The sequence below is a fragment of the Macaca nemestrina genome, chromosome 10 (genome assembly GCF_043159975.1).
Source record: "Macaca nemestrina isolate mMacNem1 chromosome 10, mMacNem.hap1, whole genome shotgun sequence".
NCBI classification, from domain to species: Eukaryota; Metazoa; Chordata; class Mammalia; order Primates; family Cercopithecidae; genus Macaca; species Macaca nemestrina.
This window is the reverse complement of record NC_092134.1, coordinates 7,847,136-7,874,490: the sequence shown is the minus strand read 5'-3', so window position 1 is coordinate 7,874,490 and position 27,355 is coordinate 7,847,136. Positions and strand designations below refer to the sequence as shown.

Sequence of the window (27,355 nt, the reverse complement as noted above, 5' to 3'; positions counted from 1 at the left end):
GCAGTAGGGGGATTGCACAAAACCCCTGTGTTGTTTGGGCGTGCCTGTTGATTAGAGAGCTTTGTACCTGTAGCTGGAGGCGGTCACTGCTGCTCAGGGCCGGGTGATCACCATTAGAGTCATGAGGTCTCCATCCTCTGTTAGTGATACTTGCAAAGGGAGTGACACCTTAATCCTTGGCTATGATGTTGAAGTAGTTAATCAAACTCTGAGTTTATGAAAGAAGCATGGGGGACAGTGGGAGGAGCTAGTCTCCCTCCCCGAAAACTCCAGCCATCTCTAGGGTACAGTGCTGGCTTTGTTGGTGGCAGGGTGGGTCTGGGGAAGTAAGAGAATGAAGGTGTGGGAGGTGGAAGGACCATGGTAACCTGCCTCCTTGAGTGGAAGGAGACCCACCCTGCCATTGCCTTAGCCACACCCAGCCCAGCCAGCCCTGCATTCCGGGGTGTTCTGTGCCATGTTGCCTCGTGGCTTCAGACAGCAAGTGCCATGACAGTCTTCCTTGGGATGAGTCTCTCCACCGGATGTGCAGGAGTGAGGTTCTACTGCCCAGAGTGACCCAGGAGAGTCTGAATCTCACAGCCTCCTCTAGGCCCCGAAGAGAACAGTGTTCTTTAGTTGGGCCGACTGAGTTTACATGTGAAGGGCCACCTGGCTGGAAGAAAAGCTGAGGAAGGAAATAGCATGTTAGACAGGTCTGCCCTTGAAAACGCAGTGATGTATATTCAGCAGCGTGTATCGTTCTGTGAGCACAAATGCATAGAACTGTGGATTCTGAACATTCAAGAAGAGCTGCACTTTTCTGAGTTTCATAAAAATGTGAACTTGTTTAAAAAAAGGGGATGGGTGGAGAGTTTCAAGTATGGCACATGTTTTAACAAATGAAAAATTGTCCCAGCACTTTGGGAGGCCAAAGCAGGAGGATCACTTGAGCCCAGGAGTTCAAGACCAGCCTGGCAACATAGCAAGACCCTGTCTCTTAGCTGGGCGTGGTGGCATACACTGGTAGCTCTAGCTACTTGGGAGGCTGAGGTGGGAGAATCACTTGAGCCCGGGAGTTGGACGCTGCAGTGAGCTGTGATTGCACCACTGCACTCCAGGCTGGGCAACAGAAGGAGGTTCTGTCTAAAAAAAATAATTATAATAATTCTGTAACCCTCTCTTCATTGGTGAATGAATGTGTGAGGATAGAATTTGAGGGGACTTGATTTTATGGCTTCCTCTGGTCCCCCAAGATAAAATACTCTGCAGTTGGGAAGGGAATGGGTTCAGGTGAGCTGCTGTTGTATGTGAAGCCTCGTGGTAAAGGGAACCGGCCCTGCGTGCTGGAATCAGCATAAAGAGCAGTCAGGTGCGCTTGTGAGCAAGGCAGGTGCCGTGACTCAGACTTGAGTAAACACGAAGTATGAGTTCAACCCAGAAAACTGCTCTCTCTTGGGTTTTGCAAACTTTTCAGAAATAAATCCCTAACTTTAGAAAGCTTTGGTACAAGAGCCTTGAAGGGTTTCTGGTGTTTTCTTTCCCGCCTGCACCCTAGTATCACTGTCCTGGTAACTGGGGCCAAGTGGCTGTCGGTGCTGGAAGAGAAGGCCATGAAGCCGGGTGAGTGTGCCTCTTTAATATTCATTCCCCATACTGCCAATCAAGGAAATTAAATCCATCCTATTTTCTGCTTGCGCGTGAGGCTTCAGGCACTGGGTTTAGTTTTAATCTTTTGGTGATTGTTTGCCCCAGTGGAAACCCACAGTCTTCAGATGCTCCACACGATCCTGTCCACTGGCTCCCCACTGAAAGCCCAGAGCTACGAGTATGTCTACAGGTGCATCAAGAGCAGCATCCTCCTGGGCTCCATCTCAGGTACGGCCCCAGGGGGGACGGTTCTTCCAGCCATCCCCGCCGGCCCCATAAGTATGCACACCTCTGCCCAGTGCTTGGATTCATCCCAAGGACACAGTCCGCTGGGCAGCCAATACACACAATGCCTTCTCATTATCTGAGGCAGTGATGCTTCACGAAGTCACTGTGAACTCTGAGTCAGCCCATACAGAACCCTCGCTCCTGGGGGAAATACATGTATATACACACACCTCTCACATCGATTATAGTCTTAAAATCCAAAACAATACATCTTGGTAGGTTCTATATATATATATATATATATTTTTTTTTTTTTTTTTTTTTTTTGAGATGGAGTCTCGCTCTGTCGCCCAGGCTGGAGTGCAGTGGCCGGATCTCAGCTCACTGCAAGCTCCGCCTCCCGGGTTCACGCCATTCTCCTGCCTCAGCCTCCCGAGTAGCTGGGATTACAGGCGCCCGCCACCTCGCCCGGCTAGTTTTTTTTTTTTTTTGTATTTTTAGTAGAGACGGGATTTCACCGTGTTAGCCAGGGTGGTCTCGATCTCCTGACCTCGTGATCTGCCCGTCTCGGCCTCCCAAAGTGCTGGGATTACAGGCTTGAGCCACCGCGCCCGGCCAGGTTCTGTATTTTTTATCTTGCGAAAGGGAAAATGCAGTTCAGAAGCATTCAGTGACTTGCCCAAGGCCACCCCACTGTCAGATGCCAGAGCTGCGATGCCAAGCCCAGGAACAGAGCACCCTAACCCACCCTGCCCCAGTCTCCTGCGTGTGAGAGCGAGGCAGGGAGGCCGTGTCGCCTCGTGTGACCTCGGTGGGAATGTGCCTGGGTGACTTCGGGTTTTCACTGCTCTGCAGTGTCTGAGAGTGACCGCAGAAGCTCCAGATTATAGATCTGGAGGTTACACATACATTTTAGTGAGTAGGCAAATTCCCAAAAACAGAATCCACAAATAGTGAGAATCCACTGTATGGAAGGACAAATATTGCAACATTGTTTATATAAGTAAAAAATAGACGCTACCTGTATGCACAGCAAAAGGAAATTGATTGAATAATTTAGGGCACATTCTTAATTTATGAAGCCATTAGAAGTGAAGAAATACACTGATGGACATTGAAACATGGTCATGATGAGTGAAAAAATCAGATTGCAGAATTACAAGGTGCGGTCATTTTTGCAGGTGAAAAACAGGAATATATGGATGCGTACATGCACACTTGTGTGTGTATAATATGAGTGTATTATATGTGGATTCCAAGTGAAAAAAATTTTTTTTTTGAGACAGAGTCTTGCACTGTCAGCCAGGTTGGAGTGCAGTGGGTGCGATCTCAGCTCACTGCAACCTCCACCTCCTGGGTTCAAGCAGTTCTCGTGCCCCAGCCTCCCGAGTAGCTGGGATTACAGGCATGTGCCACCATGCTCAGCTAATTTTTCTATATTTTTAATAGAAATGGGGTTTCACCATGTTGGTCAGGCTGATCTCGAATTCCTGACCTCAGGTGATCCACCCACCTTGGCCTCTCAAAGTGCTGGGATTACAGGCGTGAGCCACTGTGTCTGGCCCCCAAGTGCATTTTTTCTCATAACTTTTTTCTTAACATAAAATCGTGCTTTAGAACATGGTTCATGCACGTGGTAAAAAAAATTCAGAGTACACAAAGGTATCCTCATTGCTGCTGTCCTCCTTCCCCAAGGAAGCCGATGTCGTTTCCTTCAGAGATGTTCTGTGCGTAGGTGAGTGTGTGTGCTTGAGTGTGTGTTTGTGAGTGTGTGTAAATGGGGTGCGAGCACCCCCTTTTTACACAGATGTAGTTTAGGGTATACACCTCAATTCCCCTTCATGTGACTTAAGAGTTGATTCCTTTGCTGCCCATAGAAATCTTTGGGTCACTTTTTTTTTTTTTTTTTTTTTTTAAAGACAGGGTTTTGCTCTGTTGCCCAGGCTGGAGTGCACAGTGACATGATCATGGCTCACTGTAGCCTCCACCTCCCGGGCTCAAGTGATCCTCCCACCTCAGCCTCCTGAAGAGCTAGGACCACAGGTGTACGCCACCATGCTCAGCTGTGTTTTTTTATTTTTTGTAGAGATGGGGTTCCACCATGTTGCCCAGGCTGTTGAACTCCTAAGCTCAAGTGATCCTCCCACCTTGGCCTCCCAAAGTGATGGGATTACAGGCATGAGCCACCGTGCCTGGCCTGGGTCACTTTTATTTTATTTTTTTACACATTTGTAGTTCTGATTTTTCTCCTTGTGATTTAAAAACATACTCTCAAAGCACCTCTTTAAGAGGTGCCAGTTGCCCGAAGCCTGAGGCCGACCCCCCAACCTTCCTCCCCACCGTTGGTTCCTCAGCCTGAGATGGGGGGTCTGAGACATTCCCACCAGCAGGGAGAGCAGCAGGAAGGAGGTCAGGAGCCCTGCTCAGATCTCGATGGTGGCAGAAACGAACGTGACTCGCTCATTGTCTTGGGACACGTCAGTCAGTGACATGAAATGGCAGAGAAGACATCACATTTTATTCGCTGCCTGAAGAAAGAAAGAAAATCACACTCCACGGTCTTGCAGCTGGGAACTTTTTTTTTCTTTTTTCTTTTTTCTTTTTTTTTGAGATAGAATCTTGCTCTGTCGCCCAGGCTGGAGTGCAGTGGTACAGTCTTGGCTCACTGCAACCTCTGCCTCCTGGGTTCAAGTGATTCTTGTGCCTCAGCCTCCTAAGTAACTGGATTTACAGGCACGTGCCACCACACCCGGCTAATTTTTTGTATTTTTAGTAGAGATGGGGTCTCGCCATGTCGCCCAGGCTTGTCTCGAACTCCTGAGCTCAGGCAATCCGCCCACCTTGGCCTCCCAATGTGCTAGGATTATAGGCGTGAACCACTGCGCCCGGCCACATTTCTGTTTTTCCAACCATTAAGTCCACGTAAACCACGGCACTCGAGCCTTCCCATGTCACGGGTCCGCCTAGGCAATGCCTGCCAGGTGGATATCACAGGCAAAGCTTCCATTTTCTACGATCCTGAGTCTTGAATTTCAGCGTGACCACAGGAGGTCATTTACTTAGTGGATCTTCTAGCAGGAAGGCTCGGCCAAAACGTCAATTACCAGATGGGGGTTCATTCCAAATTCCGTATCACCTCTCCCACTGCTCCCTGAAGAGAAGCCCCACCTGTCTGGGATGTTGTAGTGTGTGTCTGGGAGACTAGATCTTTGTCCTCTTGGCACTTTCTCCTTTGTTGCTCACTAATTTAATGCAATTTGTCTGGGGCTTCTGAATTTTGAATCTCCCTTTGCCATTGCTTACAGGAGGCACCGACATCATCTCCTGCTTCATGGGCCACAATTTTTCTCTTCCTGTGTATAAAGGGGAGATTCAGGCCCGGAACCTGGGCATGGCCGTGGAGGCGTGGAACGAGGAAGGTGATGGCTCCGCCAACTGTTTCTTTCTGTGATTAGGCGTGAGTTGGGAGCTTGGGAGCGCTCGGATGTGTAACTTTGCTTGGTGATAGTTCTCCAAAACAGCCCTCGGAGGGGAGGCCCCTGTCACTTGCATTGTGATGTCCTTTCCCCGCAGCTTGGCTTAACACCCACCGGGCTCCTGATCCCCAGCCCCTGAGAGGTCAGGGTTGAGCTGGAGGACAGGTGGAGACCTGTGTGCTTGGGCACGGTGGGCAGCTGGGTGGTCGCTGCGCTGCATCCGAACCCTGGTGCTGGATACACAGGCAGCAGCCAGCTCTGAGCTTCTGAGAACCTGGTCATGAAAGGGATAGTCTCCCGGTGTGCTGGGCCTGGCAGCTAGAAATCCAGCTGTGCTAGGAGGGGTGAGCAGGGCTCAGTGCAGCTGGTCCGCAGAGCAATGCGGGAGTAGTCAGTGAAGCTGAAGATGGATACGTGCCCTGTGATCTGGGAATTCCACTCCTAGAAGACTTACTTGTGATACACGCAAGAATGTTTGTAGCCCCATGATTTGTAACGGAAAACAAAATTGGGAACAATAGAAATGTCCATCCTTGGGAAGAAGAAACTCCGTGATCACAGGTGGAGAATGACTAAGTGGTGAATATGAATGAACCACAGCGAGTCCTAGTAGCCCGAACGAGCCACCCAGATGTCATGCTCAGTGAGCACAGGAAGACGCGGGACATGTAGAAGGACAGTATGTGTGTGTTCAAAGGCATGCAGTGACGACATATGCTATTCAGGGATGCGTGTGGATGGAGCAGAAATGTTAACACACATGGGAATAACAAATCACTACATCCCAGACGGCGATTTGGGGGAGCACACAGGGAGGGGACTTCATCTGGGAGGAATGCATTATTAGGCTGCCATGACAGGTGTGTGGGTGTGGACCATCTCTGTACCTTTGTATATGTCTGAAATATTGCATAATAAGTAATAGCTTAAGAAAGAGAGAGAGACAAGCCAGGGTGTGTGGCTGTGGTGTGCGTTGGGCTTATTTTTAATTCTCCCATACCAGGAAAGGCGGTCTGGGGAGAGAGCGGCGAGCTGGTGTGTACTAAGCCGATCCCTTGCCAGCCCACACACTTCTGGAATGATGAGAATGGCAACAAGTACAGGAAGGCGTATTTCTCCAAATTCCCAGGTCGGTTGGAGAGATGCAGAAAGAGCTGCCCAGCCTCTGCCTTGGCTGGGCCTTCTATGTCTAATTCTGTACCCTTGTCCCTCCCCTCCCATCCTGCCCCTCCCGTCTTCCTTCCCCCACCACCAGGGCTTGGAGAAGCTGCCTATAGTTCATTCTGCCAGTGGGGCGATAATGAATTTTTGGTCAATATCGTGTTGTCTTCAGCTTGAAGCTATCGTGTGCAACTGTAATCTGGTTTAGTTGAATCTCAGCTACCTCTGCCCAGAGCGTCTTGGCTCCAGCCCCTGCTGCTGGGAGCTGGCAGGAGCCTCTGGTTTGCATGTGGGAGGGTGGAGGGTGCAGGGCCCACTCGCTGAAACAGGGTGATGCTTGCCTGTTCCAGAGGAATGGCATGTGGAAGTGGTGTCTGGCTCGGGTCTCTTCCTTCATGTCTCTCACCATCATCCAGTCCTCATGGAGATGCTAGAGGAAGAGCGCTCTTGCGGTGGAAGGATTTACAACCCGACATGTCACTCTCACATAGACTGACACCCTTGGGTGTCATCTTTTGAGTGGTGCCTTGCCCCAAAGCAGGGAAGTCTTTTATTTAAAGCTCTGATTCCTGCCTCCCTCTAATCTTATTTCATAAGCAGTCTCGAGTTATTGCTACTGTATAATTCATCGTTTAGCAAGCCTTCTGTTCCAGAGTTATTTATACTCAGTACTTGCTTTCTGCAGTCTCTCAAAAGGTAATCTGGTTTAGCACAGACCACGTATGGAGAATCAGAAAGCGGCAAGTGGTAGGATTTGCCAGGGATCCTTCCTGCCTTGCGTGTTTGCGTGTCACCGTAAAAGCCATTGTGCCTGGAATAGCGCCTTTCTGCAGCAGCGTGAGGCATCCCCCCAGGGGTGGCTCAGCCTCCACTGCATACCTGCTGCACCTATGCCCCACCTTGGCTCCTGCTGTGAGCAACTGTGTAGACAGACGAATGCAGAAAAGCAAGAGTGGATATAGAGAAACACTCTTCAGATGACCCTAAAGAGGAGGGCAGGAACCCCTGCCTTGGGAGGAGAGGCCAAAAGGATTAGAATCTCAGCTTGAGGATCCATCCAAGAAATGACTGCCCTTCATCTTCTGTAACATTGCTCTTTGAAAACTCTTTTCTGTCACTTTTTTTTGTCACATGTGCAAGGGTTCATGTGATAGATGTCTCTCAGGATTAATTTCAGGATAATCTCTTTGAAACTGATATTACTTCTTGGAGAAGACAAGTACTTTGTGATGTGTTGTATTTCCATTTTTGCCTTGGCTGCCAGGAAACTCAGAGCTGAAATCATTGCTTTGTTTTTGTAGTCCTCTTACCTTTAGAGTAAGATTTTGCTTCTCTTTAAATAATCCTATCATGAAGTCAGTTTTACAGGTAGCTTCGTCTGATACTTCCTAGGCGTAGGTGAGAGAGATGAATAAATATGGAAAGACAAAGGCAGATCAGATAATGAGATCTGAAGCTGTTTATCATGGACAGGGTGAACACAGGCTGCACTTAGACCATTCCTCAAGCACCAGCGCTGAGAGATTCCTGGGCTGTATAGGAAATGGCGTGATGGCAAAACCAAGCAACAAGAGCAAGCCTTCCTTTCCACAACTGGGAGTGGGTTTATGGACATTGTTACCTTAAAAAATGATGCCAGGTGAAAATGTAAACAGGCCATGTGCTGGTATGGAAAGATACCCAAGAAGTTAGTAAGTGAAAATGAAAGTTTAAGAACAGAGGACATAGCATCCCTTTGATGTAAATTTTAATTTTTTTTTTTTTTTTTTAAGTGACAGGGTCGCCGTCTGGCCCCAGGCTGGAGTGCAGTGGTGTGATCTCGGCTCACTGCAGCCGTGATCTCCAGGGCTCAAAGGATCCTTCTGCCTCAGCCTCCTAAATAGCTGGGACTACAGGTGTGTGCTACCATGCCTGGTTAATTTTTGTATTTTTTGTAGAGATGAGGTCTCTCTATGTTGCCCAGGCTGGTCTCGAACTCTTGAGCTCAAGCAATCCTCCCGCGTTGGCCTCCTCAAGTGCTGGGATTACTAGCATGAGCCACCACACCCAGCCTTGTGTAAATTTTAAAAGGGAAGTATATATGTGTGATTGTGTGAATAAATGAATAATAGGTGTGAATAAGGGCTTATATGAGTGGTGAGATGATGAGCCCATTTTGGTTTTCTTCAGGGCTTTTTATTTTTTTGAGATGGTGTCTTGTTGCCCAGGGCTGGGGTGCAGTGGCACGATCTTGGCTTCTCCTTCAGCCTCCTGAGTAGCTGGGATTACAGGTGTGCGCCACCACACCTGGCTAATTTTTGTATTTTTAGTAGAGACGGGGTTTCACTATGTTAGCCAGGCTGGTCTCGAACTCTTGATCTTGTGATCCATCCACCTCGGCTTCCCACAGTGCTGGGATTAATAGGCATGAGCCACCATGCCCGGCCGCTTTTTGTTATTTTTAAAAACTTAATATTTTAAAAGAAAGTAAAAGGAGACTTAAGATTTAGGTCGTTGCAGATGCCACATTCCATACAGGCCTGGTCTGTTATCGGCAGTCACCTGTTCCCACCGTATTTCCACTTTTGCCTCAGCTCCCAGGAGACTCAGAGCTGAAGTCAGTGCCTTGAAGAATGAGAAGGATCTAAATCTGTTCAGTCTGCTGTAGAAAGGAAGACATAGCTTCTGTAGCTTTGTTTTGCCATCAAGCCGCTTCCTTTTTGGTGCCCTGGAGCCAGCCACTAGTGGATTCCTCCTCTCAGCTCGGCTTTGCAAGGGATCAAAGTGTGTCAGGGCGAAGTTTCCACAAAAGAACATTTCTTCAGGGTGGATTTACATCTTCCTTTTTCTCTGCATTTCCGGGGTCTCAGTAATTAGGGCACAGTACTACAAATGGCCCTAAACCCCAGAAATTTCCCATCCAGTTCAAGGGAGATCTGACTCCAGGCAAACAAGACTGTATGTTGCTGCTGGCACCAAGTTCCAGGATGACGCCGGATTCCCAGGTGAGCGGCACAGGCTTGCAGCTCTCGCCTTCCGGGGCTGCCGTTCATAAACTCAGTTTGCTGAGTAGCCGTGCAGATGTGTTCCTGCAGAAACCGGGCACATCGATTGCAAGCCTAGGAGTGGGGTTTTTTTTTTCCTTACTTGTGTATGTGAATCTTTTAAAAGTCCAATGAGAAGAGTTGGTTTCGTTCTCTAGCTTTGGGAGGTGGGAGGAAAGACCTGAAGGCCTGCAATTCTCTTTTTTTGCATCGGAATAACTAGCGTAGGGCTCATTTCATTCTCTTCAGCTGCCTCCCAGGGACCGTGCACTCCCTATACACAGTCCCCTTGGCCTTTGTTCCCGTAGAAGGCTCGGTTGTGGCTTGTGGCAGTGTCTCCTTCACGATGTCACATGAACGCGTGAATAGACGAGGTAGCTGTTGAGTCATAAGCTGTTTGGGTTAGCGCTTGCCTCAGAGTGGAGAAGTGCTGGGGAAGTGTCTCGAGATTTGGAGGGGAGGAGATGCCTTCTGAGGCTGCTGCTCGTCAGTGAAGACACGTCGAGATTTGGGAGTGAGAGATGCCTTTTGAGGCTGCCACCCATCAGTGAAGACACGGAAGTTGGCCGCTTTACTGTTTTCCCTTCTCGGATCGCAGGGAATCTTCGGGGCGTTATTGCAGGAGGCCAGCCTGCTGCTGAGGCAGATGACTTCCAGCATTGCAAAGCGGCAGAGATGCACTTTTGACCAGTTCCCCTCAGTGTGGCTGATCAAGGGCTGGGCGTGGGTGTCAGCAGCAGGAGGCCCCCAGCTGGTTAACTGCTCCCTTGGTGACTCTCTCAGATGCGTGGCTTCTCTTCACTGTTTGGCGCCTGGGTAGAGGATGTGGCAAAGGAACCTCTCTCCTCAGATGCTGCATCCAAAGCTGGGGTTTGATCCCTTTGGTCGATCAGCTTCACGGCGCCACCCCAGCGCGCAAGCCTTCTCTGAACAGCTGCACACGTGGCCACTCATGTGGCCTGCTGACACTGTGTTGCTGTCACCCTTGGCTCTTTCCTCTTCCCCCTCCTTCATCCCCTGGGTTTTACCTGCTAATCAGCTCTCTGCACATGTGGCTAATGCTTTGGTTCAAGCCTGCGTGACTGGGACTGGTGCAGTAGCCTCCTTCCTGGTCATGGGCTTGTGTATTCCATTCCAAGATCTGGCCCCAACCTCTCACACCCTGTGCCCTCCGCTGCCCTGGCCACTCTTGCTTCCCAAGACGTGGCTCATTCTTTCCTGTGCTACACTCAGGGTTGTCTCCAGACACTCCTGTTGACCCCCAGTGGCCTGCCTGAGCTTGGTCCCGCACTCTGTGAATTCCCGGGTCCCTGCTGGTGCCCAAGGAGCTGCGTTACTCCTCACCAGCTGTGTCAGAGCTGCCCGGGCAGCAGCCCCCCTAGAGGGCGTGTTCCTTGGGGCAGGAACAGTCTGGCTCCCTTCTGCCCCCAGCCCCACACCAGACCTGCGGTCTGGGCCCCAGTTATGTCTGTGGACCCGCTCCCAGCGTCTGTCCAGGCAGCCCGTCACGGCCCCTTCTCCTCGGGGTGACCGGGCACCTCTGCTGTCCTTGCAGGCATCTGGGCTCATGGCGACTACTGCAGAATCAACCCCAAGACTGGGGGCATCATCATGCTTGGCCGGAGGTAAGGGCTGCGGAGTCGGCTTCTCTTCCCTGCAGCCTCACCTTCCGGAGGCATGGGGGTGGAGGAGGAGGCGCTTTCTGTAAAAGTCAGTGCCTTCCTGGGCACCCCACTCCACTCCAGCATCAGGGTGTCCACACCTCTCACACCCACCGGCTGCTGTGCCATGTTTCCCCACTGCTGTGCCCATGCACACGCCGTCCCTGGGCCTGAAGACCACCTCCGAGGAAGCATTTTCTGCTCAGTCTGCGACATGGCTGACCGTCCCCCATCTTGGACCCTTCCTGTGTCATTCCTGGGGTGGGGCATCCCTGTGCCAGCTTCCTTCCCAAGGGCTGGGTCTTGGCATGATCTACGTTTCCCTGCCCTGTGATGCGGTTCTTGGGTAGGGGGTGTCAGGGTGGGGGCCCCACGGCAAAGGCACAGCAGCGTCCACACCCGCAATGGGGGACACGTGTGCAGGTGGGAAGGGAGCAAGGTGACAGATGTTCCTGCACAGAGGTGCCTCCCTCGATGTCGAGCTTTAACCTGAGAGGGAGAAAGAGTTGGGTGGCGGGGCAAGGAGCTGGGGAGGGGAGTGTCCATGACTAGTCCTGGGGGATGCCATGTGGAATGGAGAGGGGGTGACCGCCCTCCCGTGGGACCCCTGGGACTTGCCTCACTCCAGAGCTGCAGTGTGGCCCTGACCTCTTCTCTCTTTCCAGTGACGGCACACTCAACCCCAACGGGGTGCGGTTTGGCAGCTCGGAAATCTATAACATCGGTACGTGCTTCCCCTCCCTGAGTGTTCTCCAGTCTCCAGGAAGGAGGAGGGTCCTGGTGGGAGCCCCAGGGGCCCTTTCCAAAGGCCCCACCTTTGGCACAACTCCAGCCTCTTGGTCTCTGGTGTGACAGTGGATGTTTGTGAGCCTGACCTCCTTTCCATACATACCTTGCCCACACTGCTGTCCTCATAAAACCTCGAATGGGGTCTTTAAGGTCCCTTTGCCCATCCTCTTCCTCATTATAGCTCATCCTCCTGGTGAGTTCTGCCGGGTTGGTTACTTGTGTCTATATACTATTTTTTTTTTTTTTTTTTTTTGGGAGACAGAGTCTTGCTCTGTCACACAGGCTGGAATGCAGTCATGTGATCTTGGCTCACTGCAACCTCTGCCTCCTCAGTAGCTGGGATTACAGACATGCACCACCATGCCCAGCTAATTTTTGTATTTTTAGTAGAGACGGGGTTTCACTGTGTTGGCCAGGCTGGTCTCAAACTCCTGACCTCAAGTGATCCGCCTGCCTCAGCCTCCCAAAGTGGTGGGATTACAGGCGTGAGCCACTATGCCTGGCCAGCTTGCGTCTACTCTTTATGGTTGAAGAAACCAGAAGCACAGAGAGGGTTCAGGATTGCTGAAGGTCACACAGCACCATGCAGGACACCAAGCACAGAGAGTGTAGGCCTGTGGGTCTCACAGCTGCACAGTGGAGTCACCTGTGGGCCTTCAAACTCCCCAGCCCAGGGACCCAGGCCCAGCCCAGGCCGCAGAGTCGGTTAGATGGCCTCGTACGTTAGTGCTTAGGTCAGAGTCCTAAATTTATGTCAAGGTCGTTTGTGTGGCCAGGGTAAAGAAATCCTGATGTCTGATTCCAGCCTTGCTCCTCCCTCCGGTGGAGTCCCCACCCCAGGCACCTGCTTCCTTTTTTTCAATTTTTTTTTTTTTTTTTTTGAGACAGTCTTACTCTCTTACACAGGCTGGAGTGCAGTGGCGTGATCTCAGCTCACTGCAGCCTCTGCCTCCTGGGCTCAAGCAATCCTCTTACCTCGGCCTCCTGAGTAGCTGGGTCTACAGGCATGCACCACTATGCCCAGCTAATTTTTGTATTTTTTGTAGAGATGAAGTTTTGCCCTGTTGGCCAGGCTGGTCTACTCCTGAGCTCAAGTAATCAACCCACTTCGGCCTCCCAAAGTGCTGGAATTACAGGTGTGAGCCAATGTGCCCGGCTACCTGCCTCCATTTTTGGGAGGCCAACAGGGTCTCACTCTGTTGTCCAGGCTGGGGGGCAGTGGCGCAACCATAGCTCACTGCAGCCTCGACCTCCTGGGCTCAGGCGATCCTCCTGCCTCAGCTTCCCAAGTAGCTTTGTCTACAGGCATATGCCACCATGCCTAACTTAGTTTTTAATTTTTTGTAGAGACAAAGTCTCCCTATGTTGTCCGGGCTGGTCTCAATCTCCTGAACTTAAGTGATCGTCCCACCTCAGCCTCCCAGAGTGCTGGGATTACAGGCGTGAACCACCAAGCCAGGTCCTTTTTTTCATCTTGAATTAACTTCTCATTAAGTAAGGCCCACATCTGGCCTCCTGGTAGAACATCACCCATCCTGCCAAAGCTGAAGCCGTGTCTGCCTCCCCAGTGATGGGTTTTCTTCCGCTCGTGAAATGGCTTCCTCAGCAAATGTCCCTCCAAGGCACTCCTCCTGGGTGGGCTGGGAGAACACAGGCATCCCTGGTAGGCCTGGGGCACCCAGCTTGCCCCACCTGCTCGGCCAGGTTGTTGTGAGGCCCGACCCCACACTGAGGGGCCCCCTGCGTGAATGTGCGCCCTCCCCTGTCTCCACAGTGGAATCCTTCGAGGAGGTGGAGGACAGCCTGTGTGTCCCCCAGTATAACAAGTACAGGGAGGAGAGGGTGATCCTCTTCCTGAAGATGGCCTCCGGGCACGCCTTCCAGCCTGACTTGGTTAAGAGGATCCGTGACGCCATCCGCGTGGGCTTGTCTGCGCGACACGTGCCCAGCCTCATCCTGGAAACCAAGGGCATCCCGGTATGGCCATCTCCCGCCAGCGAGGAGACCGCAGCCATCGCCCCACGAGCCCACACGTTGAGGGGCGCTTACATCTGAGCAGCTTGCTGGTGCTTTATATATCGTTTGTCCACGTTGCCTAGCAACGCCACCCTCTCCCTGCCATCCTTTTTCCTACCCTTCCTAAGACTGCATTTAAAGCAGCTTCTGCTAAATACCCATGTTCGGAGGGTTAGCGGGCCCAGCCCTGCAGGTCCAGCTGGCTTCTCCCTGCTAACCTGTGGTTTTAGTGTGTTCTCAAAATTTTTAATGAGAACATTAATTTTAACTTTTTATTTTTTATTTTATTTTTTTGAGACTGAGTCTCTGTCACCCAGGCTGGAATGCAGTGGCTCAATCTCAGCTCACTGCAACCTCCGCTTCCCAGGTTCAAGCAGTTCTCCTGCCTCAGCCTCCTGAGTAGCTGGTAGCTGGGACTACAGTCGCATGCCAGCATGCCTGGCTAGTTTTTGTATTCTTAGTAGAGATGGGATTTTGCCATGTTGGCCAGGCTGGTTTCAAACTCCTGACCTCAGGTGATCCGCCCACCTCAGCCTCCCAAAGCGCTGGGATTACAGGCATGAGCCACTCTACCCAGCCAATTTTAATTTTTTAAAGTGCTGCTGGGAAGCGTTGCTCTTGCCTTTTAAGTTCTTCCGGTACATACAAGACTTGACTCTTTTTAGAGGCAGGACTTCTGAAGGCTGTGTGGTCATCCCCCAGCCCCTGGCCCCAGTACACTCTGCTTGGATTCTAAGTCGGGGAGGAGGAGGTTCACCCAGATTGGATCACAGCTTTCATTTGCATTGCTTACAAAACGGGTGCCCTGCAAGCTGACAGAAGCTGTTCTCTCTCTGTGTGTGTGTGTGTGTGTGTGTGTGTGTATGCACACAACAATTTAAACAGACAATGGCAGGCTGTATGTGAAGCCCATGGAATGGCTGTTCATTAAGGAGAAGATGGGAGCAGACACTCATTGGGTTCCCAGGGAAGCTGACTTTGTGGTTGCCGGAGCAGGGCTGAGTCTGTGACGTATCACCAGAGACAGGGTTTACCAGGAGAGGCTGCTTCCTGGGGAATGTTGAAATATGCGATGCCGTTGACTTTGAAACCCATAGATCATTCTCTTTGCCTTAAAAGTTATTTCAGCATCTTCAAAACAACCTGTCCAGGAGTGGGGGCTGGGAAGAGTGCTTGCAGCACGGCCACGGTGTGCAATCCCTGACCATCCCTGGAAGACTGACTCCCACTCTGGACCCCTGTTCCTCCTCCCGGCTCCTGTCCACATCTGCGCTGACTCCCACTCGGGACTCCTGTTCCTCCTCCTCCCGGCGCCCTGTTCCTCCTCCTCCTGGCGCCTGTCCACATCTGCGCTGACTCCCACTCGGGACCCTGTTCCTCCTCCTCCCGGCTCCTGTCCACATCTGCGCTGACTCCCACTCGGGACCCTGTTCCTCCTCCTCCCGGCTCCTGTCCACGTCTGCGCTGACTCCCACTCGGGACCCTGTTCCTCCTCCTCCCGGCTCCTGTCCACGTCTGCGCTGACTCCCACTCGGGACCCTGTTCCTCCTCCTCCCGGCTCCTGTCCACGTCTGCGCTGACTCCCACTCGGGACCCTGTTCCTCCTCCTCCCGGCTCCTGTCCACGTCTGTGCTGACTCCCACTCGGGACCCTGTTCCTCCTCCTCCTGGCGCCTGTCCACATCTGTGCTGACTCCCACTCGGGACCCCTGTTCCTCCTCCTCCCGGCTCCTGTCCACATCTGCGCTGACTCCCACTCGGGACCCCTGTTCCTCCTCCTCCCGGCTCCTGTCCACATCTGCGCTGACTCCCACTCGGGACCCTGTTCCTCCTCCTCCCGGCTCCTGTCCACATCTGTGGTGTTGGTTCCCTTTTGTGGTGTCCACACGTTTCCTTTGCGTTCTGGTTTTGCGTGGGAAGAGCCCTGCAGCTTGGGGCTTTTTCTTTCTCTCTTTTTTCATCTTTTTCTTTCTCTCTTTTTTTTTGGTTGGTGACTCTTGGCGGCTCTCTGTGGGGACATTGGTGCTCTCCAAGAAGGTACTTCTTGAATCAGTGACCCTTACTGTCTTTTCCTGATAAGGGTCTAAGGTTTTCCTTTGGTGAATCAGTGCTGTCTCATCTGGAACATTTTAGGGAACTGGAATTTGACTTTGTCCCCTTGGCTTTATATTATTGAAAAAGAACTTGGGTCTTTTGCTGCCAGAACAATTATTACCAAACCATATCTGATCACGAGGGTAGTGGGACGATTTATTATGAAGGGCGAAAACTCAGCACGTTTCTTTCCCTGGTCGTCCTGGCTTTTGTGGGCTTGCGGCCGGGGCTCCCAGCGGGGCTCTGGGCCCTTTTTCTCCCCAGATAGGGGCTTCTCCTGGGTCCATTTGGGAAGTCTTTTGGAGGGTTCCTCCAGATTTTGGAATGCCCTTTTATTTTCGGGCCCTCGTGGCAGGCTTAGGAGTGGATTTACCTCTTTGGTTGCCGAGCTAGGGAGGGGCCCAGCATCCACAGGGAGGTGACATGGCATGGCCCCAGTCTGCCCATTCGGGAACTGGACCCACTTCAGGGTCAGAACAGGACAACTGAGGTCTCATCTGCAAAGTCCCAGGGCCTTGCTGAGGCAGGAGAGCCTGTTGCGGGTCTGACCCTTCACATGGTGCTTGTGGGGAGTGGGCTACCCTCCCTCACCACCCCGAGAATAGCCTAAGCCCGGGGCGCATCCGAGCGGTGGGAATAAGCGGCGGCCCATCTCTGTCTCTGCGTGGAGAGACACTGCTGCTTCTGTTCCCTGGGAAGCCAGTGCCATTTTCAGCATTTAAGGGGTTCCTGGCGAGTGCTCAGGAGAGATCTGGGCCCAGAGCCAGCCCCACTCCTCGTGTTGAGTAAGACCGGTCCTGTCTCTGGCCTGTGACATGGGGAGAGGAGCCCCTCGCCCACCCGCCACAGCTCAGGGTGGTGATGCGGCACTAATGGAGTGAGCGGCCCCGGGGGACTCGGGAGGCTCTGGCCGGCACAGTCCTTGCCGCCAGCCTTCACAGCGGGTCCTCTGAGGGTCTTTATGCACAGGGGCTCTGTCACGTAGCCCTGGCCCCCCCCTCTACCCCTGAGGCATGACTTTGGGCAACTCAGCATCCAAGCCTCAGTTTCCCCATCTCTAAGATGGGTTGACAACAGAGCCTCTCTGGTGGGTGCTGTGGGCCACAGGGTGCCCAGAATGCAGTCCCCATGCCTCGGTTTCTGTGCTGCCTCTGCTCACCGTCAGCCTTCATTCAGAATAGGTCTGCGTACCCTGCAAAGCCCTTCCACACACCTGATCTCAGCTGCCCTCTGCGCAAAAGTCAGAGAGGCTTTCCCTGCATTTCCTGTTTGAACGATGTCCTGGCATCCATCTTTAGCTTTGACAGTGTTTGCCATGGGGGGACTGAGGGTGAGTTCTTGTGTATGTTCACATCTTTCTGTGTGGAGCGGAGGCCACTTGAGGACAGGAACCTTGTGGGTTTACCTCCTTTTCTTCGGAGCTCAGCTGACTGCCTGGCAAACAGCAGGTGCTTTTGGTGTCTGGTGAGTGAATGGGGCGTGGGGAGCTGGTCCTCTGAGCCCGGTGAGGTGGGACAAGCTTGTCTTCCTCACACCCATCTTACAGATGAGGAAACCCAGAGAGATGAGGGGTCCTGCCCAAGGAAGTGGTGTCCATAGTCAGCTCCGCCTTCTGCTCACCCAGAATAAAGACCTGGGGACCCTGGGAGGGTCATGGCCAAGTGGAATGGACTTCTGGCATTTGAGGGCTTCCCACCTGTAGCCCTCAGACAGCCATGGCTGTCCCAAGTTCAGCTGGCCTTTGCTTGGGTCATGGCTGGGATGTCTGGCCCTTCCTGACAGGAGGCTGCTGGGCTCCTGTCTACCTGGGGAGGCCTCGTGCAGGAGCTGGTTGGGGGGAGGGGGGCAGGGGGAGAGGGGGACAGCGGCTTCTTCCTTTCTCTTTCCCTTTCCTCTACCTTTCCTCTCTCCCCAGAGGAAACGGTAGCAGGATTTCTTTTAAGAGGATGCTGCTGTATTTGGCCAGTGGGTGGAAGGTGGCGGTATTAGCTCCTGTGAGCTGCACGTGGACCCCTGCGTGAAGCGTAGTGGGGCACAGAGCAGGCAAGACATTTGCGTCTCATGGTGGGAGGGCCAGCGACACCACATGAAGTGACAGGCAGGCCCTTGGGAGGAAGTCGGCTCTTAGATCCTTAATTAGTTCACACGTCGACTGAATTTTTCAAGTGAATGAATTTTAATTATATCTCAGGTTAAAAAAAAAAAGGCGCCAGTGATCGAGGGCTTGGGCAGAGGAGCATTACTGGGCTCTGTTGCTCCTGAGATTTCCTAGCCCACAACACACCAACATTGCCAAGGGCTCATTGGATTCAAGGTGAAATACATGTGCCATGAATCTTAGAGGGAGCCCTGAGTGTTTGGAAAGGGCCCGACTGTGAGAAGAAGGAATGCGCTGTCCCGTGCAGCTGGCTGGCTTCGAGAAGGAGTTCTTGGTACCTTGAGGACGCTCTTGCCTCTAGTTCTAGGAAGCTGGGCCACTTCTGAAGTAATGGCAATAACTGGTCTTTATCATAGAATAACATGTGATAAAATATATAGAGAAGTATAAAAAAGTATAAATAAAAGTAAAATCATAAAACGTAGTAGCTAGGCGCTTGTGAAGCTGTGTGTGCCCTGACTGATTCACCCTGACTCACGGCCCTACAGCCTCAGTGCTGGCACCTCCCCCTTTCACTCAAGGAAATGAACTCAGGTTCAGGAATTCACCCAGCATCCCCCAGATGGGGTGGCAGAAGCCACATCTTCCCTGAAAACTTTCTTGCCCAGGGTGCCTGCTGGGATTTAGGAATGATCTATGCCTGCATTTTTATCCTGGTCAGGCAGACCCTGAACCCTGAGAGACACTCTTTTTTAATACTCCCATCTGGAATATTCACTGCCGCGGTCAGTGGGGTGTCTGGAGGGCCCTCTCGAGGCCACCTTGGATGTGGCACGTGGCGGGTCCCAACGGGACCCAGTGGAGTGTGCAGCGTTAGAAAAATGAACATGCTCATGGTGACCTCTGGGCATCTTTGAAATAGCCGCACTTTCTCAACAGCCATGCCAGTGGCAGCGTGGGGGCGGGGGGCGGGGTTTGGAGGGGGTTAGCGTTGGGTTTCAGCACCGGGCCTCGAAATTGCCTTTCAGAGCAGGTTTTATCCCCCACACACAGAGTTCAGCGTACTTTGGTGCATGTTTGCAGACCTGGTGGGAAGAGGGGCATCTGGGAGCTGAGACCCATTTGCTCTTGGCGCTCCAGGTGGAGCCGGGCCTTTGGGGCCTGGATATACCCAGGGCTGTGGATTCTCCCCCCTTCAGGTTTAAATGCCGTTTCTTGTTTTTCTACCTTTCCCTCTCAGTATACGCTCAATGGCAAGAAAGTGGAAGTTGCCGTCAAACAGATCATCGCTGGAAAAGCTGTGGAGCAAGGAGGTGCTTTCTCGAACCCTGAGACCCTGGATCTGTACCGGGACATCCCTGAGCTGCAGGGTTTCTGAGTCGGACTGGCTGGCGTGTCACTCAGCTGTACCTGTGTGTACTGTTCCTTTTGTGTGCTCAAGAAATTACATAGAAACCTACAGCTGTTGTAAAAGGATGTTTGCACCAAGTGTTCTGTAGGCTTGGGGAGGGATCGTTTCTCTGTTTTGTCGTTAAATCTGGCGGGTACGGGGATCTTCCGCACGCCGGAGCGGGATTCTGGCCTTCAGAGACAGGGAGTGTCTGGGCCGCACGTGTGGCACCGTGGTGAGAGTGTGTGTCTTTGCACACACAGTGCAGTGGGAACAGTGTGGCTGGTTGGTGCTGAGGACACACACTCCTGAGCCAAGGTCTTGTCTTCAGCCTCCCCCTCCCGTCGTCCCATTTTGCTCTGTGAAGGTGCAAATCCCTTTCTTCCCTTCCCGTCTCAGGCGCTCCTGTTTTCCCTCAGGGTCCAGCATGCCTTTGGGCTTTAGCTGTTACAAAGGAACCCCCGTGACTTGACACAACTTTTCGCAGCTGCTGTTAGGACCGGTGGTCTGGGTGCTCGTGCGTCTGTGTCACGGATGGAATGTAGGCCCTGGAGGACCGTGCGTCACTCTTCAACCAGAGCGCGCTTCCGGGCCAGCTTCCCTCCGAGGAGCGAGTGGATTTCATACAGGATCTCTTCATTGCACAGACTTTGAATGGCTTTACATGTTTCTAATGTGACTTAGGCGTGTGAAGCAGCGGGTGTCCACCTGTGTCCCTCATGGGTGAGCCCTCCAGCCGTGAGCCCAGGCAGCGCGGTCACCGAGGGTCCTCCTCACCAGGAACCGCATCCCTGCGCTGCCTCCGCCTGAGAGTCGCTAGGGGGTCCCTGTCGAGATCATGTCATCAGCACCCCACCCCTAAGTCAAGTCACGGGTTTCCATAGCCAGGCAGTTGGTAGGTACCATTCAGTTCAGCATATGAACTTGTATCTGTAATCTGATGTTCATTTTTATATTTTTTGAAACTGAGCACAATGAAATCCTTTCTTGAATCGTTTTCCTTTTGGATTATAAAAATATGGGGTAAAGTGCTATGATGAATTTTATGCAATAAATATATACAGGTGTGCACGTGCACCCACAATGCGTGTGCAGTGTGCTTGTGTAAAGTTTTCTCTGAAGGGGGAGACTGCATGTGCGTGTGTGAGGCTGGTGGTGCTTGTGCGCCTGCCAACAGCTATGCCCTGGCGTTGTGTGGTTCGAATTGTTGGGGGCACTTCCCAGGGCCCTGGTACTTACCCACATTCCCTTGTGACCAACTGGCCGAGCGCTGCTCCGTGTGAAGCCAGCACCCTGGGCCCCCTTCACCCTGAGACTCCCCAACACCCAGCGCCAGCCAGGTTTCTGGACGTCAGCTCCTTTCTTGTCATCGCAAGAGCTGCATGTCACTTGGTTGTGTCTGGCTGCATGCCATGGAATCCAGGCTCGGCCCAGCAGCGTTTATGGCTCTCACGTCACAGGAAGTTGGAGGCAGTCCATTCTCCTGGGGCCAGGCAGCGACTCCACAGTGCAGCAGTCCTGGCTCCTGTCTGTCGTACTCTGCTGTCCTCAGGATGTGGCAGTCATCATCTTGGCCCTGGGTGGCTGCCCCACCTCTAGTCTTTCATCCGTGCTCTAGGCAGGAAGAAGGTGGGAGTGAGAAGGGGGCTGGGTAAAGGCAGAAAGCTGCATCTCTGGAGTGCGTCCCTTTTTATCCACAAAATGAGGGCTTTTCTGGAAAGCCAGCAGTATCTGCTGGGGCTTACCAGCCGGCATGGGGGCACGAGGCCACCTTTGCTGCAAGGGCATCTGGGGGTCTTGAGTATTTCAAACAGGACCTGTTCCCTTTTTGTGAGTTTCCGACAGCTGCTGTAACAAATTTTCACAAAGGCAGTGGCTTAACACAGCCCTAATTACAGTCCTGGAGGTCAGAAGTCGGCTGTGGGTGTCACTGGGCTGAAATCAGGGTGACAGCAGGGCTGTGTTCCTTCAGGAATATGCAGGGGAGAATCCATTTCCTTGCCTTCTCCTGCTTCTAGAGGCCACTGTGTTTCTTGTCTGGTGGTGTCCTGTTGTCTTCAGCAGTGGCCGGTCACACCCTCCTTCCGCTGCAGCTCTCTGACGCTGACACTCCCACCTGCCATGTTCACATGTAAGAACCCCCTGTGGTTGCAGCAGGCCCACTTGAGTAAGTCAGGATAATCTCCTTATTTTAATATGTGCTGATTAACAACCGTAATTCCATCTGCAGCCCTCATTCCCCCTCACCATGTCTTAGTCCATTTTGTTTTGCTCAACAGAACACCTGAAGCTGGGTGATTTATAAGTTAATAATTTATTAAGGGGTTCATTTGGTTCATGATTCTGGTGGCTGAAAAGTCCAAGAGTGGGCAGCTGCATCTGGTGAGGGCCTCACTCTGCTTCCACTCAGGGAATAACATGGAGGGGGAGCAGGTGCATGCAGAGATCACGTGGTGAGAGGAAACCAGACCCTTCAACAACCGCGCCCTTGGGAACTAATCCGTTCTCACGAGGCACAAGTGACCACAAAAACTCACCCCCTACAGAGGGCATTAATGTATTCAGGAGGGATCTGACCCCTCCCAGCACTGCTACATTGGGTATCAATGTCAACATGAGTTTTGGCATGGACAAGCCACATCCAACTCACAGCACCATGTAACCTAACCTATAGCACCTTGTAACCTAACCCACAGTGCCGTGTAACCTAACGCACAGTGCCATGTAACCTAAGTCAGCGCCGTGTAACCTAACCCACAGCGCCGTGTAACCTAATGCAGCGCCATGTAACCTAACCCACAGAGCCATGTAACCTAACGCACAGAGCCATGTAACCTAACGCAGTGCCGTGTAACCTAACCCATTCATAGGTTCCAGGGATTAGGATGTGGGTATCTTCGGGGGCTGCTATTCTGCTGACCTCACTTTGCAAACACAGTCTGGTCCTGTTGGCCAAGGAAGAAGTGGATGGTGGTTGTTGGGAGCAGCAGGGAACCCTGGTTGATGACACTTGGGCTGGGATTATCCTCCCCTGTGAGTGGCCTGGGGGCCTTAGGGTTCAGGTCGGGCCTGGGGCCTGCAAGGTCCTCTCCTCTCACCGGGTGCTTGGAGATTCCCTTCATGTTGACAGTGCCTGAGGAGTCATTACAGCTTAATCAGTATGCCCTTTAGTTCCAGCAAGACGGCCCAGGCTGAATAAGCCCACGCATCCTTATTAATAAGCCCTGCCGGACAACTTCATTAATGAGAAACAGATGGTCTGGAACAACAGCCAGTTGAGTGCACGTGGTGCTGAGGCTGCTTTTGACGTTCCTTGGCCTGAGCATTACTCTCAAAAATCCACCACCTGCCGGCCAGCTGCCTTTTCATCTTTGAGATGGCCGTGGGCTGCACCGTTTCTTCTCGTCTCTTCCAGCTCCCCACCAGGCCTGTCCCATCAGGAGCTTCTAAAGGCATCAGGATCTGCCACGCAGCCTGGCTGGGGCTGCCAGGATTCTGCTGTCTCCCACGGCCAGCAGGTCTCTGAGCAGCTGGTCCTCCTCCAGGTCCTTCCTGCCCACCTCCAGGAACCTTCTCCAGGCTGGAGGCCTCCTTCTCACGCTCGGGCTGCCCAGCTCCACCTTCTCGCCTGGGAGGATTCTCAACTGGAGCTGAACTGATCAACTCCAGCTGCAGGCAGCCACTGACCTGTCCCCGCAGTGGCATCTGAGCCCTCGAGGATAGCGCCTCGGTTGGCTCACTCATCTGTTTCTCAAACAGACGGCCTGAAACCCACACTCCTTAGGAAAGGCATCTTCCTGATGTTGTAACACCCCTGGCACCATGGCCGTAGGTGAGCAGAAGAGCCCCTTCCCTCGAGTCTGCAAACGCCCAGGAGAAGGGCTCATGGGGAATAAAACTGCCTTTGAGGACCCAGCCGCATCCTACCCCGTGATAGGCTCAAGCCTTCAGAGGGACTGTCACGTGCGGACTTATGGGGATAATCTGTCACTAGGTTCAAGCTGGGCTGCTCTAACAGGTGTCCCCAAATCTGGCTCAATCAGGAACGTGTCTTCCCTCCTGTCACCACTCTGAGGTGAATGGGTGGGCTGGGGTGGGCAGGTGGCTTTGTTTTGCAAGGTCACCCAAGGACCTGGGCTTCCAAATGGCTGCTTCCCCCACTGGTGTGCAGGTCTTGTCCACTTGGAAGATGCTGGCTCACCACAGTCATGGAAGAGGTGACCTAACCTTAACCCTCACCCCCTTGGCCACAACCTTGTCACCCGACTGCAATCAGCTGTGTAGGAGGCGGGGAGATGTGCCGCCCAGCAGGGTGATGGGTGCCCTCCCAGAACTCTCGTGGTGGGTAGAGATGGCTCTGTGACAAGGAAGGGTGGGGAATGGTGATGGGGGACAGTTGCAGCCCCTCCCACAGGAATGAAGGAATCTGGCTGCTTCTGTGCCTGACTCCTGGGTGGCTGCTGCTTCGCTTGACCTGGGATGGGGGTTACCCCGCTGGGTCCTGCTGCCCGGGAGCTGGAAAATCGGCTGGGGTGGAGCATGCGTGTACACGTGTGCAGAGGCGATGCTGCTTGTGTTTGCATCTCTGTATTTTGAAGGGTGGACTGTGAGGTTTGTGAGGCAAATGTGTCGGTTTTTACAACTTTGGCCTTATGTGTGTATGTGAATGTATGTGTACGTGTGTGAACATGTGTGTGAATATGAGTGTGTGTATGTGCCTTTACAGCTGAGAATGCATGCCTATCAAAACCCGAAAGAGCCAGGCATGGTGGCTCACGCCTGTAATCCTAGCCCTTTGGGAGGACGCCAAGGCAGGAGGGTTGCTTGAGTCCAGGAGTTTGACACCAGCTTGGGCAACACGGTGAGATCCTGACTACAAACAGTTTTTTAAAAATTAGCTGGGTGTGGTGGCGTGCACCTGTAGTTCTAGCTACTCAGGAGGCTAAGACAGGAGGATCCCTTGAGCCTGGGAGGTTGAGGCCACAGCGAGCTGCAATTGCACCACTGCACTCCAGCCTGGGTGACAGAGCAAGACTCTGTCTCAAAAAACAAACCCCAAATCCCCAAACCCCAAAGAACAGAGCTGTGAGGATGTCAGAATGTAGTTTCTATTCTAGTCCAAGTTGAATCCCGAAAGCCCAATGCCCATTCAGACAGGCAGGCAAGCAGGGCGATTTCCCTGTTCTCACAGAACACTGACCAAGTGCAGCTGCTCATGGCCACCGGACCTCAGCCTGTGCCCTCAGTGGTTTTCAGTTCAGTGACAGCTCTGTGTCCCAATCAAGTGGCTTTTCTTCAGTGTTCTGCAGAGCCCGGGGACCAGGTACTAACTCAGGTGTCCAACGGATATATCTGTGCTTATCCTCGGACCCAGTGATCACCAGGGTAGTTGAACTCTTTGCACCACAGAGGGTATGCCTCATGGAGGCGGACAGATGGCCAACAGGAAACAAGAGGAGGTCCGATGGGACAGGATGCTCTTTAGCCACAGTGGTCGGGGGCCTCCTTTAGGTGACACTGAAGCCGAAGCCTGGGAGGCCTGACACTGCCATGTGAAGATCGTCGGATGACCAGCCGGCCAGAGGTCCTGAGACGGGAATGAACTGAACTACAGGAACGAGAAAGGCTATTTGGAGAATATGGGGGTGTGATGGTTACTACTGAGTGTCAACTTGATTGGATTGAAGGAGGCAAAGTATTGATCCTGGGTGTGTTTGTGAGGGTGTCGCCAAAGGAGAGGAACATTTGAGTCAGTGGGCTGGGGAAGGCAGACCCACCCTTATTCTGGTGGGCACCATCTAATCAGTTGCCAGGCAGAAAAACGTGAAAAGGTGAGATCGGCCTGGCCTCCCAGCCTACGTCTTTCTCCCGCGCTGGATGCTTCCTGCCCTTGAACATCACGCTCCAAGTTCTTCAGTTTTGAGACTCAGACTGGCTTCCCTGCTCCTTAAGCTTGCAGACAGCCTATTGTAGGACCTTGTGATTGTGTAAGTTAATACTTTAAGATAAACTCCCCTTATATCTACCTATCCTCTTAGTTCTGTCCCTCTGGGGAACCCTGACTAATACAGGTGGCAAGAGAGTGGGAGAGCAGGTGGGATCGCAGTGCTGGGCATGGACCACATTCTAAGGGTGCCCAGAGCAGTGACATCATTGGATGAGCATTTGGAAGATAGTGCCGAGGGCAGCTCCTTTTGCTGGGCTCAGTAGGGGCGCCAGGTGGGTCTGCATTGGGCGCTGGCTGGTGAAAGCCCAATGACTACAGGACGTTGGCTCACCAGCTTCCTCCTTCCCTTCTTGCTCTTCTCCTCTCACTGTGCCTGAGCACCATGTGTGCGCAAAACATGAGAAGGGTTCTGACCATCCAGCAGACAGGCAGTGAACACACAGCAAAGATGATCAGGAGCCTGTCTGATTAGGCCTCAGAAGCTTCAGCTGGCTTTGAGGAGCTGAGATTCTTTTACTCTGAGCCATGACTGCATTTTAGATTAGTGCAAATGATTTCTAAAAGCTTCCTGCCAATGTGTGTCCAAACTTTAAAGAGAATCATAAGTAAAGGCCTGTTAAAGAAGGTGTTTAATGGCCAGGCATGGCGGCTCACACCTGTAATCCCAGCACTTTGGGAGGTTGAGGAAGGCAAATCACCTGAGGTCAGGAGGTTGAGACCAGCCTGGTTAACATGGCAAAACCCATCTCTACTAAAAATACCAAAAAACAAAAAAACCCACAAAAATTAGTCGGGCATGGTGGTGCACACCTGTAATCCCAGCTACTCAGGAGTCTGAGGCAGGAGAGTCGCTTGAACCCGGGAGGCGGAGGTTGCAGTGAAGAAAAAACAAAAACAAACAAAAAATAAAGGTGTGTAAGGCATATTACAAGTGGAATTCTGGCTTTGTTGTCACGGTTTATCCCGTTAAAGAGCACTCTTGGCCATCACGGTGGTAAATTGATGGTCTAATAATTTCATTAGATGACTTCCAGGGGAGAAACAGGTGTTAGTCAATTCATTATGCTCTGGGACTATTTCCAAACGATTTCATCTTGGGACTCCCTCCTACTTCTTTCTTTCTTTCCCTGGCTCAAACACTGAGATCACAAGTCATGTTGGGTTTTTGGGAGAGTAAAAGGGAGTGGTTGTCAAGTGGCACCACGAGGCTTGGACCCAGTTTCCATTTTGTAGGCTCTGTGCTTATCAGTCTCACCAACCCTGCTCACTATTTACCTGCGGGGCCTGGTCCCCTTGTTTTTGGCATCCATTTTTTTTTTTTTCAATCATGACTAAATATTTTGCTGGCTACTAGTAACAGAAACCCCAACACCAACTGGCTCAAGCAGAAAAGGGGTAATTGGCTCACCATTTTGAAAACTCCAATGCTAGGATTAGCTTCAGGTGTGGCTGGATCCAGATGCTCTGATGACATTATCAGTGTTCTCTCTCTCCATCTCATCTCTGCCTTCCTCTGTGTTGACATTCTCAGATGGACTCTCCTCTAATGATGGCAAGACGAATTCTTTCAGCTCCAGGCTTATGTCCTCACAGTGGTAAGACGGGAAGAAAGATTTCCCCCAAGTAGTTTCAACTTGAGTCCCCATCTTGAAGCTTATTGGCTATTTGGATCATATGACCAAACCTGAGCCAATCACTGGCCAGGAGGAGGGAATATGCTGATTGATTAGGCCTGGGTCATATAGCCCCTTCAGGTGTGGAACCCGCTGCACACAGTAACAGGACTGAGGGCTGGGGAGGTGGGCCCTGGATGGGCAGGTGGTTTCCTTTAAGAAGCAGGAGGC

General features: G+C 52.2%; 1 protein-coding gene across 3 annotated transcripts in view; it reads left to right on the top strand.

Annotated features, from left to right (window-relative positions):
* Positions 1 to 20,652, top strand: part of LOC105495433 (acetoacetyl-CoA synthetase) — an 82,816-nt gene extending 62,164 nt beyond the window's left edge. Inside the window, exons 11-18 of one of the 3 annotated variants that reach the window (XM_071070813.1) lie at positions 1,538 to 1,602; positions 1,735 to 1,857; positions 5,163 to 5,276; positions 6,337 to 6,462; positions 11,073 to 11,142; positions 11,844 to 11,902; positions 13,742 to 13,944; positions 19,415 to 20,652. In XM_071070813.1, coding sequence (XP_070926914.1) covers positions 1,538 to 1,602; positions 1,735 to 1,857; positions 5,163 to 5,276; positions 6,337 to 6,462; positions 11,073 to 11,142; positions 11,844 to 11,902; positions 13,742 to 13,944; positions 19,415 to 19,552 — 898 coding nt within the window. In that variant the 3' untranslated portion in view covers positions 19,553 to 20,652. The remainder of the gene's footprint in view (positions 1 to 1,537; positions 1,603 to 1,734; positions 1,858 to 5,162; positions 5,277 to 6,336; positions 6,463 to 11,072; positions 11,143 to 11,843; positions 11,903 to 13,741; positions 13,945 to 19,414) is intronic. The other 2 variants (XM_071070814.1, XM_071070815.1) reach the window with 2 other exon arrangements.
* Positions 20,653 to 27,355: the final 6,703 nt, after the last annotated feature.